The 17,287-nt window shown below is 37.3% G+C and overlaps 1 protein-coding gene across 7 annotated transcripts in view; it reads right to left on the bottom strand.

Annotated features, from left to right (window-relative positions):
• Window positions 1-17,287, bottom strand: part of Ggnbp2 (gametogenetin binding protein 2) — a 37,715-nt gene that overhangs the window by 9,575 nt on the left and 10,853 nt on the right. For 4 of the 7 annotated variants that reach the window (XM_050119533.1, XM_050119534.1, XM_050119536.1 and 1 more), the window contains 5 exons: window positions 16,500-16,753; window positions 13,987-14,085; window positions 9,576-9,701; window positions 9,375-9,488; window positions 588-797 (listed from right to left, as the gene is read on the bottom strand). In XM_050119533.1, coding sequence (XP_049975490.1) covers window positions 588-797; window positions 9,375-9,488; window positions 9,576-9,701; window positions 13,987-14,085; window positions 16,500-16,753 — 803 coding nt within the window. The remainder of the gene's footprint in view (window positions 1-587; window positions 798-9,374; window positions 9,489-9,575; window positions 9,702-13,986; window positions 14,086-16,499; window positions 16,754-17,287) is intronic. The other 3 variants (XM_050119530.1, XM_050119531.1, XM_050119532.1) reach the window with 3 other exon arrangements.

Below are 17,287 nucleotides of genomic sequence, written 5' to 3'. Positions count from 1 at the left end.
AGCAGAAGTATTCACAGTACTATAGTGAGCTTCTGAATTTAACAACTTCCAGCTGAAAACCAGTACTCAAAAGAGAGTTGACATAAAACCCAAAGGGAAAATGGGTTTGATGTATAACTATGAATAATTTAATTCCAATTTTATTCTCATTACAAAGCCAGAGATATTAATTTAGGCTGTTCTACCATTTAATAATGAAATAATAATATACACAGTCCATGAATTACACTCAAAAAAGCACTTCTTAACTCCTTGTTGCAAAAACCTAATTTCTATGCAAAACCATCGAGAATAAAATCTAAACATGACAAAGCAGGATGCATGAAGAAGCATTCTTTTCAATCATTTTCAAGCAAAAATGATAATCTATAGTAAAAGCCTACCTCTTTTCCAGAAATGAGGAGCAGAGGATTAAACCAAACACCAGAATACTTTGCCCATAGTTTCATTCAATTAAGAAATCAATCTTTACAGGACACCTTAATCTGTACATATATCTTATGTAGTGAGGCAGAGGTGATAGAAACAAACTTTGAGTAATAAAATGAAGCAAAGCGCTAGATAGCCCATTCTAGCAAACTACATACTCATACCCTCCTGCGAACTCTGGCTCAGCACGACCCAAGAGATGTGCAATGAAATCTGTTTCACAGCAAACATGTATGTGTCGCTCATGTGGACAGCACCGCAAGCCTTCATACAGTGCAGCACAGTAGCCTTTCTCTTTGCTGCAGTCAAGTTCACCAATGAGGATATTGTATGCTCGGAGAACTTTATTTTTGCAATCAGTGCAAAACCTGTTAAAAAAACAAAAACAAACTCTGAAATTAACAATGAGGTAAGACTCCAGAAGCAGGTGCATCTTTTGTGAATTCAAAAACAGCCATAACTATAAAGTTTCAAAAGTAATAAAAAAAAAAAGGTAAAAAAAATACATGTTAAATGCAAATTTAAGGATTCCATGGAATGCAGCATTGTTGACTGGAAATGATTTTAAACTGGAGAAGGACGTGGGCTGCGAGTAAGGCAGATATATGCATGCTTCATGACATACATGTGATCCTCCTGCCTTCACCATCACCATGATCCACAAAATCTGGTTTCTCTAGTTTTGAATCACAAAACAAGAAAGAACCAGGATAGACTCTCAGCAGAGTCTCGCTGTGATATACAAGAAATTCTGAGTCTGACTTAAATTCATTTCTCAAATAAATTCTGTAATCACCTGCACCCATGTGTACACATCCATGGTTCAGTTTATGAAGATGATTCATGACCAAGATCTCTGATCAAGACTCTATTCTTCTTGCCTGAAGACTATACCCATAATATAAAACCATGTGAGGCGCTGTGAGACTCCTACTAGGCAGCTCCTTAAACTCAGTGTTCCAAGGCAACACCATTTTCTTAGTTCCAACTTCTTCCTAGTTCCTGCTATTAAATATGGAACCAGCTAGTATAGCTGACTTTCACTGTCATTTCATTTCAGTGTACTCTCCTCTGGTTTAAGCTGCCTGAATTCTTATTAGTATTTTTATTTCAAGTATAGCATAGAAGAGAGAAGAAACATTTTAACAACAAAAAAGATGGCTCTAGGGTTAAGTGCTTCCTGATCCTAAGGACCCGAATTCAGAACCAGCATGTACATTGGGTAGTTTACAAATGCCTGTAACTCCAGCTCTAGGAGATCTAATGTTTTCTTCTGGCCTCTGTAGGCACCTGCACTCATGTGCACATAACCACAGACATACACAGAACTAAAACAAAAATATATCTTAAAAAGAGAACAAGGGGGAACTAGGAAATGAATCAGTGAGTAAAGAGCTTGTTATGTAAGCATGAAGACCCACATAAAAAGATGAGTTTGACAGCATGCACGTGTAGCCTAGAGCTGGAGGGCAAGAGAGAGAGATCTGAGGCTTACTTGCTAGTCAGTCTAGCAAAATGGCAAGCTCCAGGTTTAGGTTCAGTGAGAGACCTACTTCAGAGGAAGAAACTTGGTATCAACCTCTCATCTATAAAGGTGTTCTCATGAACAAGTGCATTTGTATACACATGCACACACACTAGGGTGGAGGAGGCTCATTACACTCCTTAGGCCATTCCTGAAACCTTGGGCTTGTAAAAATCTTGCCTCTGTCTCCCCAGAAAGTGGAAGTAGCAATGGCTACAGGCACACACCAACCTGCCTATTATTTCTGCCTTAAGCTTCTTACTATTTTATTTATTCTTGCAACTATCATGTATTATTTTTACTGCCTTCAGGTCTTTCTGTCCCCATAAAAGATAACTAATTATCTTTCTTTACGGAAATAAATACGTGCTGGGCGATGGTGGCGCACGCCCTTAATCCCAGCACTCGGGCGGCAGAGGCAGGCGGATCTCTGTGAGTTCGAGACCAGCCTGGTCTACAGAGCTAGTTCCAGGACAGGCTCCAAAACCACAGCGAAACCCTGTCTCGAAAAACCAAAACAAACAAACAAACAAACAAAAAAGTCCAAAAATGAAATAAATACATGTTAAATTAGAGGATATTTAAGCCTTCAAGGTTAGCAGGCAGTAAGACTGACAAGACTCACATTAAATCACTCTACTTCACTAATGCTTTGAAAATGATCATGGGGAAATTTAAAAATTAACTCAAAATAGATTGAAGACACCGATATTAAAACCTAAAGACATAAATCTCTTAGAATACAGGCAGAAAATATCACAGCATTAGACTAGACAACAATTTCTTGGATATGATATCAAAACACAACAAAAGCAAAATATACTTCATTAAACTTAAAAACTTCTAAGCTGGACTGGAGAGATGGCTCAGCTGTAAATAGCACTGGCTGCTCACAACTGTTTGTAACTCCAGTTCTAGGGGATTCAACACCCTCACACAGACATACATGGAAGCAAAACACCAATACACATAAAATAAAAAATAAATCATAAAAAAAAAAGCTTCAAGTAGCAAAGGAAAGCTGGAGACATGGCTCAGCAATTAAGAGTACTTGCTACTCCCAGAACTGGAGTTCAGTTCCAGCGCCCACACAGTAGCTCACAGCTGTCTGGCTCTAATTCCAAGGGATCTGACTCCTCGTTTAATGTCCATGAGGCTCCTGCATACACATAATAAGAACAATCTACTAAAATAAATAAATACTAAAAAAAATTGAGGAAGCCAGGAGGTGGTAGCACACACTTTTAAACCCAGCACTGCGGAGGCAGAAGCAAAGAGTTATCTGAATTTGAGGCCAGCCTGGCCTACAGAATGAGTTCTAGGACAGTCAGAGCTACAGAGAGAAACCCTGTCTCTAAAAACCAAAGAAACAAAAAGAGTAAACAGTGGACAAGCAACCACAGAATCAGGGAAAACATCTGAATAGGGATTAATATTCAGAATATAAAAAATTCCTGTAAGTTAAATATAGTGATTTACACCTGTAATCCCAACACAGAGGAAGCCAAGCCTAACGTAGATGCTGGATCAATAATACACACATGCACACACACACACTTATATAGATATATAAAATAGCTACATATATAGGCAGGTATGTTTCTTAAACCAGACATAGTCGTGCATGCCTATAACCCTAGCATTAAAGTCAGAAACAGAAGGATTATTCCAAATTCAAGGCCAGCCTGGTCCACAACTCAAGTTCTAGGCCAAACCCAAACAAGCTACACTATGTTTATATATAAGAAAAAACATCTCAAAAGAATCCCACCTCTCAGCTAGACATAGTGGCGCACACCTTTAGGCCCAGTGCTTGGAAGGCAGAGGCAGGCAGATCTCTGAGTTCCGAACAGCCAGAGGTACACAGTGAGATTCAATCTCAAAAATAAAACAAACAAACAAAAAAATCACCTACATACTCCTCAACATTTGAAACAGGATATCACTATGTAGCCCTGCTAGTATGGGACTCACTATTTAGAGAGCAAGATGGGATCAAATATGCAGAACAGAGATCTACCTGCTTCTATAACCCAAGTGCTCGGATTACAGACATGAACTACCATGCCAGGTCCAAAAAGAAACCCGATTTAAAAAATGAGCAGGTCTGTGGAAGCTCACATGGTCCCTGGGTTACATATTCTCAGAGATGATACACACATGGCCAGTAAGCATGTGAGAAAATCCTCATCATCACCAATGCAAAGTCAAAACCATAATTAGTGCCCTCACTCCTACTAAGATAGTTACTATCAATAAACCACACGTGAAACAAACACCCAGATGAAAAATCAGTGGTAATAAGAACATAAAGAAATTACTGCTGCATGCTGTGGGTAGGAACATAAAAAAAAAACACTGCGATCAATGGTGCAAGCCTTTAATCCTAAACACTCGGGAGGCAGAGACAGGTGGATCTCTATGAGTTCAAGGACAGCCCAGTCTACAGAGTTTCAGGCCAGTCAGGATATTTAGTGAGAGCCTATTTAAAGAAAAAAAAAAGTCAAAAAAAAAAATTAAAAAGACAGAACACTATGGAAGCCTGGATGGAGGTTCCTCAAAATAAAAACTGCAGAGGCAGGTGAGATGGCTTCTTGATGAGTAAATGTGCTGACTGCTGCCAAGCCTGGAGATCTGAGTTTAACTTCTATGGCCCACATAGTAGAAGGGAACTAACTTCTGGAAGCTATCCTCTGACCTCTGCCTACATGTAGCATTCTTATATCACACCAGTACAAATAAATAAAATTTTAAAAAACTATGATTAAGTCACACTTCTAGGAATAAACTACGTCTATTTGGAAGACCCACATTCACAATAGCAATATTCACAACAGCCAAGATTGTAAATGATCTAGATGTTCATCAATGGATGAATAAAGGAAATGTGTTCTATATTTGGACATTATTCAGACTTTTAGAAGGAGGGCATCTGGGTATATGGTGGTATGTGACCCTCATTACTTGAGAAACTGAAACAGGAGGAACACTTGTGCCTAGGAGTTTGATTCCAGCCTGAGCAACACAGCCAGACTTTATTCCAAGGAAGGACAGAAGGACGGAAGGATGGAAGCATGGAAGGACAGAAGGATGGAATGAAGGAAGGAGAGGGTTTGCAAAATGGATGGGCAAGCGTCACAGCCTATGTGTAGAGGTCAGAATAAAATTTCTTAGAGTCAAATCTCTCTCCTTCCTCTGTGAAGGTTCTGGGTTATCAGGCCTGATGACAAGCAGACAGAAACAGAAGAGAGAGAGAGACAGGAAAGAAGGAGGGAGAAGTATACAATAAGGCCATTTAGAAACCAACTGAAACAGATTACACCTCAAAAACTGAAAGGAAGCTGTAAGAGCTGAGCAGTGATAAGGATCTGCAAACAATGACACTATTACACTGTCAAAGCATCCGAAGTGAACTTTATTAGGTTGTCAGTCCTCACAATTTAACCTAATCCCATAGTAAACCCTGTATATATCCTGTAATTATTTTTGTCTTAAATTTTTGTCTTAAAAACTGAGGCATAGGGAGCCTGGAAAGATGGCTTGGGAGTTAAAAAAACTTTTTGCTCGTGCAGAGGACACAGGTTTGGTCCTCAGCACCCATATCAGGTGACTAATGGCTGTTTGTAACTCCAATACCAGGGAATTCAATGCCCCCTTCTGGCTTTGATAAGCACCTACACACATGTGGTTTGCAAACATACATTCAAATTCATACAAATATATATAAAATAAAAAACCTGAGGTGACTCCATTGTAAAAGTGCTTGCCCTGAAGTCCTGGCACCTTGAGTTCAAACTCCCAAACCCATGTAAAGGTGTAAAGAAAAAAGTGAGTCCAAGTTGTCCTCAGACCACCACAGGAGCTGTGGAACTGCGGATCCTCGCACAAATATTAGTATATACACACAAAACAAAAAAAATTGTTACAAAGTTTTAATGGATATTTTTACATATAAAATTTTTCTAATCAAATTTTAAGATATTTATAAAATACTCGGTATCTCCTTATTAAAATAAAACCACAGATTCGGGCTGGAGAGATGGCTCAGCGGTTAGGAGCATTGCCTGCTCTTCCAAAGGTCCTGAGTTCAATTCCCAGCAACCACATGGTGGCTCACAACCATCTGTGATGGGATCTGATGCCCTCTTCTGGCCTGCAGGCATACACACAGACAATATTGTATACATAATAAATAAATATAAAAAAAATTTTAAAAAAAAATTAAAAAAATAAAACTTAAAAAAAAACACACAGATTCAACGCAATACCCATCAAAATCCCAGAAAAATTCTTCACAGACCTCGAAAGAACAGTATTCAACTTCATATGGAAAAGCAAAACACCCAGGATAGTCAAAACAATCTTGTACAATAAAAGAACTTCTGGGGGGCTGGAGAGATGGCTCAGTGGTTAAGAGCATTGCCTGCTCTTCCAAAGGTCCTGAGTTCAATTCCCAACAACCACATGGTGGCTCACAATCATCTGAAATGAGATCTGATGCCCTCTTCTGGCCTGCAGGCAGACGCACAGACAGAATATTGCATACAAAATAAATAAATAAATAAAATTAAAAGAAAAAAAAAGAACTTCTGGAGGCATCACAATCCCTGATTACAAACTCTACTACAGAGCTACAGTACTGAAAACAGCCTGGTATTGGCATAAGAACAGACAGGAGGACCAATGGAACCGAATAGAAGACCCAGAGATCAATCCACACATCTTCAAACACCTGATATTTGACAAAGAAGCAAAAAATATCAAATGGAAAAAAGAAAGCATATTTAACAAGTGGTGCTGGCATAACTGGGTATCAACATGTAAAAGAATGAAAATAAACCCCTATCTATCACCATGCACAAAACTCAAATCCAAATAGATCAAAGACCTGAACATAAAGCCAGCCACACTGAACCTTATAGAAGAGAAAGTGAGAAATACACTTGAACGCATTAACACAGGGAACCACTTCCTAAAATATAACCCCAGCAGCATAGACACTGAGAGAAAGAATTAATAAATGGGACCTCCTAAAACTGAAAAGCTTCTGTAAAGCAAAGGACATGGTCAACAAGACAAAACGACAGCCTACAGAATGGGAAAAGATCTTCAATAATCCCACATCAGACAGAGGTCTGACCTCTAAAATATACAAAGAACTCAAGAAATTGGTCACCAAAAGATCACATAATCCAATTTTTTAAAAAAAACAGAGAACTCTCAACAGAGGAATCTAAAATGGCTGAAAGACACTTAAGGAAATGTTCAACATCCTTAGTCATCAGAGAAATGCAAATCAAAACAACTCTGAGATTCCACCTTACACCTGTAAGAATGGCTAAGATCAAAAACACTGATGACAACTTATGGTGGAGAGGTTGTGGGGAAAAGGGAACACTTTCGCATTGCTGGTGAGAATGCAAGCTGGTACAACTCCTTTGGATGTCAGTGTGGTGATTTCTCAGAAAATTAGGAAACAACCTTCCTCAAGACCCAATAATGCCACTTTTGGGTATATATCCAAAGGATGTTCAATCGTGCCACAAGGACATGTGCTCAACTATGTTCGTAACAGCTTTATTTGTTATAGCCAGAACCTAGAAACAACCTAAATGCCCCTCGACCAAAGGAATAGATAAGGAAAATGTGGTACATTTACACAATGAAGTACTACACAGCAGAAAAAAATAACTACAGTTTGAATTTTGCAGGAAAATGGATGGAACTAGAAAACATCATTTTGAGTGAGGTAACCCAGACACAGAAAAACAATTATCACATGTACTCACCCATACGTGGTTTTTAAACATAAAGCAAAGAAAGCCAGCCTACAAACCACAATCCCAGAGAACTTAGATAACAATGTGGACACTAAGAGAGACTTACATAGATCTAATCTACATGGGAAGTAGAAAGTAGAAAAAGACAAGATGTCCTGAGTAAATTGGGAACATGGGGACCTTGGGGGAGGGTTGAAGGGGGAAGGGGAGAGGCAGGGAGGGGAGCAGAGAAAAATGTAGAGCTCAATAAAAATCAATTAAAAAAAAGAAAACTAAAAAAATAAATAAAATAAAACCAAAACACAGGAAACTTCAGAACATTAGTTTGTTATACGATCCCAAAGATACCTTTTGGGTAAACCGATTCATACTTAAAAGACATAGGACAAACATTTTGTATTTTGTCTCCTCTCCCAAATCCAAATAATCAAGTACACTGTCTACTTTTTGATAACCAACCAAAAAGACAAAATGAGAAAGTTTGTAAGTAAAAAAAGAAACTGAGTATGCAGTTCATTAGTTTGTTGCCATTTAAACACCAATTTTGTCAGCACGTTATTATAATTCTTGTTTTTTTTTTTTTAAGTGAAGGCAAAGTCATTATCTATTCCCAAGTCAAATGTAGCAAATTTGTAATAACAGAACTGGCCCCAATAACAATGCAATCACTAGAGGATTCCTTTACCAGTTTCTTTCCTTTCCTAAAGGATTCCAAATGCTAATAGCACTTTAAAAATTCCTTTGTAACACTACTCTAAAAAGAAAAATTTGAGGTTACATGAAACAAATACATTGTAACTCTATTTAAAGGCTCTGACGAACAGAGGAAATATTTCAAATTAGGAAATGAAAAGCTTTTTAGGTAAAAGCCAGGTGGCTTGTATCCCATGCTGCCTTGAACTCATGACCATCTAGTCTCTACCTCCCAAGTGCTGGGATTACAATTTTGTTCAACCATGCTGAGTTTACGCTGGGGTTGAGGATCTAACCCAGAGCTCATGCATGCTACAACTCTGGGCCAAAAAAAGTTGTTAATTTAATTTTGAAAACACATCAAATATGATTAATAATATATTCTTCCTAAAGTGATTAACTATACCTTTAATATATTCAATCCACCCATATTTCATGAAAGACCAAACTAGAATAACCAATAAAAATTACAAAAAAAAAAAAAAAAGACGACAAGAGAAACAGGAGAGATGGTATCCATGGTTAAGAACAAGCACTACTCTTGTAAGACCAAATTTTGATTCCCAGCAACTATGTCAAGCAGCCCACAACTGCCTATAACTCCAGTTCTAAGAGTCCCAGCAACTCTGGTCTCTACAAGCTTCATGCACACTTAAAAATAATAACTACTGGGTGTGGTGGCCCACGTAATCCCCAGCACTCCAGGGCTACCCTGTCTCAAAAAAAAAATGCATAATGATAATAACAAATCTTTAAAAAGAAGAGATAAGAAGGCTAACACTCAAAAGCACCTCACTGAGAAATTAACTACCCTGACCCCTATTGCCAGACAATAACAGGAAGAATATTGGAATACTTTTATACAAAGGAAGCCAGTGATAGGCTACTCTGAATGACTGACACCTAAGATACCCTCCCCACTATATCATAATGAACTTTCCACTTACCTGTGCTTTCGCAGATATGTTTCTAGTGTTTCTAAGAGACAACTGGAGTCAATTAAAACTACTTCATCCCTGCATTCCTGGGACATTAGTTCCCATACATCCATCCAACATCCTCTGTAAGAAGAGTAAGTATTAGTGACAAGGAGGTATATATGAGGTAAAAGATTTAAAAAGGCAGAATAAAGGAGTGCTTTGTTTTACCTGGCTGTTCCCTGGAAAGGTCCATAATGGAAAATGATCCTACACTTGCTGTCCTTCCTGTGGTCTTCACTACTTCTCTTATCTGTACTTAACTTCTCTGAACTGACACTGCTACTGCTCCCTTCACTGCAGTACAGTACGGTACAAAGCTTAGTGACACTGAGATGACCTGAAGAAATCATTTCTAAGGTCTATGTTAAAATCACGAATTCTTTAACATATTAAGAAATCAGTAAGATAACTCCGCAAATTTGAATAACAGATTACATATTTAATCTTAATACATTGTTATTTAATGTGTTTCATATGTTTATTTCAAATACTTGACTATCAAGTTACTCGATATTATTTCACATTACTTATAGTTATAAAAATAGAAACTGGTTTATATGTTGAGTATTTTACAAGCAAATACACTTGAAATGTTCTAAAGCCAAAATGGTACTTAAAAAGTTATACAGTCTTTTCACCTACTAAACATGTATTGATCTTTAAACAATTGAAAATTCTCTATTTAATGTGATCATTAAATGATTACTGTTAAGGCACTCTTATTTACAGTTAGCCAATGGCAACAAAACTTATTTACCTTCACATTTCCAAGTAGCCATGAAAGTCATATATTTATCTAACAAAAATATGTTAAGTTTATACTTAATAAAAATAGCAGGCTAAGATGCACACACTATACCGCCTATGCTAATAGGAAGTACTACACACATAATTTCTTTAAACTTACTGAGAATTTTCCCAGCCCCTCCTCCCCAACTAGTTTCAGTGTGGTATTGGTCGTGCATTTTGCTGTGTGGCAGTTGTGCATTCCTACAGAAATGTCTAGATTCCAGTAAAGAATAGTCTTCTAGATTTTTTGCTAATCCTGAACTGGATCCTGCCTGATCTTCTGCAGGTCTCATTACAATCCTAGAAATTAAATATCACACTTGCTTAAGATGGAATACCCTGAGTCTTTTCATAGCTAAATAAGTATTTCTCAACTCCTGGCTTAACATCATGTCATTATACAATCCAGGACTTTAACCCCAATAAGGGGAAAGGGCCAAACCAAGGTTCAGGTCTACCTACTCTGACAGCAAAATGTCAGCTCCTGATCTATCTTGCATGCTAAATCCCCTCTTCTCAATTTTCTATTCCTCTTTGACAGTCAGGTTTAAGTGACCTCCCACTGAGATCAGATCTAGGCTTTATGCCTCAGGTGATTCAAGACCAGCTTCCTGAAGAGTACTCTTTCAAAGTCACTTCCTCCTCCGCCTCCTGTACTTTCCATTCCATCTAACCCACTACAATCTTGTATTCATCTTCTGTCCACTCCAATCTAGACTCAGCTTCCACTCAACCACCAGCTGTGCTCTTCAGAGCTGTTAAACTCAGTGACTCAGGAACATTCAATACAGCTGACCAGACCAGCTTCCTCCTACCCATTTGGCCATACTCAATTTTCTGATCAGCAGCTTCTGTTGCACCATTAACCAGAATCTCCCAGCACTCTCTGCTCTTGCTACATAATTTTACGTATCGTTTTCTCATATTACCTTACCCTTAATCACTAACTACTGGGCCTATGAGTTTGGCCTGGATCTTTCAGATACCAAACTTCCAGACAGAAAATAACTAGGATTTACTTGCACAGCTAAAAGAACACTCAGTAAAGATGACTGAATCACTGCCCTTTATTAAGCTGGAACTCAGCGAGTATTCATTCCTTGGGAAAAAAAAGTGTGAAAATGTAACAAAAACCTGAGGAAAGAACATAAAATGAGGACTTCCAACAGCCAACAACTGTGGAAGCCTTTCAAGGCATCCTGACTAAACAGACTATAATCAGACTATCTACATACACTGAAGAATAACCAAAGCTATCTTAGCAAAGTCACACTCCTTAAGATCAACTAGCTCCATTTATATTCACTTTACATTCAATACACAATCTTTAAAAAATTGACTTTCCATGTACCTGAAAGGGAACATGAAGGTTACAGAGATTTATTTTTTCACTTGAAAGCTACAAGATTGGAAGATGTAGCTACTTATCCATTAAATAGAAGGAGGTATCTGGCAAAGCAGAGTAGAAATTGGAACAAAACAGGAAGAACTGGTCTTCACATAAAATAGCATTGAGAACAGGTATATAAGATGCTGGGCTATCAATTGCTTTTTATTAGTCCTCAATAAAGTACATGCATAAAGAGGCTAAAGTGTAACTTAGTGGTAGAATACCTGATTAGTACTCATGTGTGAAGCCCTGGGTTCAACCCTCAGAACCACAAAAAAAAAAAAAAAAAAAAAAAAAAAAAAAGAAAAAAAAAACAAAACCGAAGAGAAGGACAAGGAAGAAGAGAAGAAAACAAAACCAGAAGGCAGGCCTTTTTTTTTTTTTTTTTTAACTATACCATACTGTTTAGCTCATTTTCTAATGGGACGATTGAGACCGAAATGAGCAGCTTTTAGAGAGGAGTCTTCTATCGAACGATACTGATAAAAACACGTACTTAAGACAGATGTAGAAGACAGTCCATGCCCGCTATCTCAGTACTAAGGAGGTATGACAGGATCAGGAGTGCAAGGTAAACTTCCACTATACAAACTATACAGAATGTTCAAGGCCAGCCTGGGCTACACGAGACCATTTTCAAGTAACAACAAAATCCCACAAGAATGCAAAATAACTTACTTAGGGAGCTACTCTAGACTATAAAGACCTTTGTTGGTTTCATAATACCATGTATATTTAGATTCTCTGGAATATATGGCTCTTGTTTAGATTCTACCTCAACAAACCAATGCAAAAAGATACTGTTAGGCACAATAAGGAAATCTTGAGAAATCAACTGAGTATTAGATAATTATAGTTAACTCTGCTGTTAATATAGTTAATGCCCATTGTGGGCATGAAAATGTTCATCTGTTTAAAAGATGTATGTGAACAGAGAATAGCAGGTGCCTTGAACTTTCCTTAAAATACTTCAGCAAAGAAAAAGGCAGATAGATGAGTGACACAAATGTTTCAAAGTTTGGTAAGCACTAAATCTGAGCACAGCACACAGGATGGGAGGAGTGCCTACAGTCTCCATTTGTGCTCAGAAGGCTGAGGTTGGGGATCACTTGATCCTGACTAGCTTAAGGCAACATACTGAGATGCTGTCTCAAATATTAAGTCTCTACTTCATGGTCTTTCTACTTCTCTATATTTAACAGCTTTTTTTTTTTTTTTTTTTTTTTGTCTTGTTTATTTTTGAGAGTCAGAGTCTCACTATGTAGCCTTGACTAGCCTAGAACTTGTTTTTTTGTTTTTTGTTTTTGATTTTTCGAGACAGGGTTTCTCTGTAGCTTTTTGGTTCCTGTCCTGGAACTAGCTCTTGTAGACCAGGCTGGCCTCGAACTCACAGAGATCCGCCTGCCTCTGCCTCCCGAGTGCTGGGATTAAAGGTGTGAGCCACCACCACCCGGTAGAACTTGTTATGTAGACCAGCCTAGCTTCAAACTCAAAGGGATTCACCTGCATCCGTTTCCAAGTGTTGTGTCACACACTGGGCCCTGATAAATGTTTTTTTCTTTTTTCTTTTTCTTTTTTTGGTTTTTTGAGACAGGAGAACTGTAGCTCTGGAGCCTGTCCTGGAACTTGCTCTGTAGACCAGGCTGGCCTCAAACTCAGAGTTCCACCTGTCTCTGCCACCTGAGTGCTGGGATTAAAGGCATGCACTACCAGCACCCAGCTGATAAAAATTTTTAAAACATTATTTTTCCTGGGCATAGGAAGACCTGGGTATCTAGTTCTTTATGTTAAGGAAAATGTCTATAAGATGGTTCCAACAACATTAATATATTTAAGTAAACTTAGAACACTTTTATTTCACCTTATTCTCCTCCAAACAAATTTTTCTTTAAAATTCCCTTTAAATTATATTTCCCCAAGTAGTTATTAAAGGCAAACCAGCAAACAACTGAGGCACTATGCCAGGAAATAGGGGCCAACCAGTATTATACACTAAACCAAGAAAACTGAAAATTAATTATACAAACACACACTACCATAACTTATTAAGGTTTTTTAAAATCCTTAATAAATTAGGAAAACCTAGAAATAAGACAAAAATAATTTAAACATGATAGTACAGATCAAAGAATATTAGTACTTTGAAAACTTTAAAATCAGTGACATAAATTTTTCAAAAAATTCCTTGTAAAACACACTTAAAGGAAAAACTTAAAAGTCAGTAACCTTACAGTTTCAATGCAGAAAAGCCAATAGAAATCAAGAACATATTTATTTTGACATATGTCAGAATGTAATCCAGTTAACGCAACTAGCAATATATTATCATTTTTGCTGAATATGACCAACACTTATATACTTAAACATCAATGAAGCATTTTGGTATTTACTTCTACTTACCCCAAAGGTTTAGGCTTGTGTGTATCTAAGGAGTGCAACTGACATCGCTTGTTCTTCTTACTTTTTGGAATAGCATCTATCATATCATTTAGTTTGGACCTAGTGAAAAATAAACCATTAAAGGTTTGTTATTTCTCTTTCAAATTTTGAAAATCTCTATTAGATGCCTTTTTGTGAGAAGTATATTTAACAGTATTACAGAGACATTACCTATCCTGAACATGTCTTCAATAAACTCTTATGCAAAGCTGTCTACACTAACTTTTCCCTCCCCATTTCTAGCCAGTTCAGCTGGAAGAAACCTACTTCAAGCAATGCCTTCTTCCCCTAGACTATCACTCTTATCCTGGTACCTACCATGTGTCTGACACCCTGACATTTTAGAGACTGCTTACATGACTTTCACCCAGCTTCCTTTACTCAAATGTTATACAAATACATACTATCTTTGAGAGGTCAACCACAAAAATTTCTTTTCTTTTTTCTTTTTTTTTTTGGTTTTTCGAGACAGGGTTTCTCTGTCAACCACAAAAATTTTGTATGACTATACAATGTTGGGCTGGCAAGATGGCTCATGAGTAATGGGAACTGGCTGCCAAGCCTGATGATTTGGGACTCACATGGTAGGAGAACTGACTCCCTAAAGTTGTCCACTGACCTTCACACAAGCTATTGCATGGGAGCACACACAAATAAATGTAAAACATATAGTAATATATATATATACACAGAATAAATATATGTAATGTGCAATACTACTATATACCATATACATCCAACCAATTAGCAAAGCCTGTCAATTAACTTTTATAATTTTCATACATATCTACAATCCTATCACTTATCTCCCTTGTTGAACCCACCAATCTCTAGTTAATCAATTACAATTTCCCAAATGGTTCCATAATGCCACCATTGCCTTTTACATTAGAATTCACTCCGCAGCAAGAGTAATCCGGTAAAATGATAATATCAAATTATGAAATTATGTTATTCCTCTGAAGTTTCTTTTTTTTTTTTTTTTAATTTTCCCCAAGCAGCTAAAATCCAAAGCCCTGTCAGAGCTATAGCTCAGAGGTGGAGTACTTGCCTAATAAGCATGAGGTCTTAGGATCAATCCACTGAACTTCAAAAATGAATAAAAATAAATCAGAAGTCTCTACCATCACCTCCAAACTGAAGAGCCTCCTCCGAGTTTGGTCTTTTAATACCTTTTCTTACTGATACTTAGTAAACGACACAAGAAAATACTGTTGATAAACAATTAAAAATCTCTAACTTAGCATATATAAAAAAACACTGAAAAACTTCTGCCTAGTCTTGCCTTCTCAGTAAAAGGAAATTATCTGTTATACTTTAAAAACAAACAAACAAAAAAAACCTGTTAGCCGGCAGTGGTGTCACACACCTTTACTCCCAGCACTTAGGAAGTAGAGGCAGACTGATCTCTGTGAGTTTGAGGCCAGCCTGGACTACAGAGTGAGTTCCAGGACAGGCTCCAAAGCTACACCGAGAAATCCTGTTGCGAAAAACCAAAAATAAAAATAAATAATAAAATTTAAAGACCTATTTTAATTACATTTATATATGTATGTATGTATGAAAGTATGCAACTGGGTGAGATCAATCACAAGTTAAGCTCAGAGGGCAACTTTTGGGAGTTGGTTCTTTCCTTGAACTGTGTAGGTCCTGGTAAGCCATTAGTCTTGACAAGAAGTATCTTGGTCTGATTATACGTTACACCACAAACCCAAGATACAGAAGCTATCCCTCTCCTTATTAATCTATACAAAATCCCCAAAATATTTCAGGATCCTACCATTTCTTAGTGTCTTTATCACCAGTAACCCGTCACTTTCCCCACTTATCATTAAACATTTCTCCAAATGTTTATACTTTGCACCCTCTTCACTTTATTCTGAACACAAAGGTCACTGGAGGCCAAATTTCAAGTCAGATTGTCTGCTCATCTGCTCAGAACTCTGCAAAGCTTCCCGTCTACTCATAGTAACCACCTCAGCATGACTATGAGGCACTGCCACAACTGAACCTTTATTACTCTTCTGATCTGACCTTTTATTACTGTTATCATCAGGCTCCAGCCAACATGGTCTCCTTGCTGTTCTTCAGACAAGTCAAGTAAACGCTAACCTCTGGCCCTTTATGCTTGTTCTTCCTTTTATACCTTCATCCAGACAGATGTAGGGCTCCCTTGCTTACTTTACTCATCTATTATCAGAAAGATGTTCCCAGACCACACGCTTCACAGTAATTTGATCCATTCATTTTCTTACTTCTGCCCATCTTAGTGTTTTCTTTGAGACTTATACTCAACCATTTATTTGCTTACTATATAACTCTCTCCACACTAGAGCAGAAATTAGAAGCTACTCAATAAAACTGTTAAGTTCAATCTTTACCTAGAGAAATTTAGGGGAAAGGCCCCACTCTTATCAAGTTGTTTAAAATTAACTATTTTATTAATAAGTTGTTTCTTAATTAACCATACTTACCCATGTACATAAAATAATGTATAAAGTTTCTTTGCATCAGTCATGCAGCTTCGAGTCAGAGATAGTACTCCCTTTGGCCCTACTGTCAGAGGTTCAAGGGCAGGATTTCCAGAATCTACAAGCTGAGAAAAGAGGCGTTCCACACTGCGCCGACAACCAACACATGGAACAAGCTGAGAAAGTGCACTCAATACTTCCCGGGATGTTACCACCATGGCAATACTTAGATCTTGTTGCTTAAGCATACTATGTCGCTGAAAGTAAAAAGAAAAATGAATACTTCTTAAAACATAAAATTACTTTCTCATTACTGTTTGGCTTCTATACTTGGGTTAAAAAAAGGCCTATCTTACCAATGTAGGAGCCTACAATACTAGTGTACATGAATATCTGCTGAGTGTGACAAGGAAGAAAAATAAATGAATAGGAACCACAGCAATAAAGAAATGGGAAAACACTGGTAATTTCTACTTAAGGGAGTTAACAATTATGTTATATAATTAACACTCCCAGAAAGATAGGTAAGAATATTCAAATATTTCTTCATTTTTACTATTAATTTTTCACACTAAGTGTACCCCCTTAATCCCAGCAATCAGGAAGTAGAGGCAGGTGGATTTCTTTGAGTTCAAGGACAGCCTAGTCTACAGAGCGAGTTTCAAGACAGGCCTCAAAGCTAAAGAGAAACCCAGTTTTGAGAAACAAAAATAAATAATAAATTAAAAATAAATAAAAAGGGGGGTTCTTAAGTGTATATATATATATATATAAATTTTTTTTTTTTTTTT

This window comes from Alexandromys fortis, unplaced genomic scaffold, assembly GCF_014885135.2.
Source record: "Alexandromys fortis isolate MF-2015 unplaced genomic scaffold, M_Fortis_MF-2015_v1.1 scaffold_173, whole genome shotgun sequence".
Classification (NCBI taxonomy): domain Eukaryota; kingdom Metazoa; phylum Chordata; class Mammalia; order Rodentia; family Cricetidae; genus Alexandromys; species Alexandromys fortis.
The sequence above is the reverse complement of the archived record's forward strand: the minus strand, read 5'-3'. Positions and strand labels throughout refer to the sequence as shown.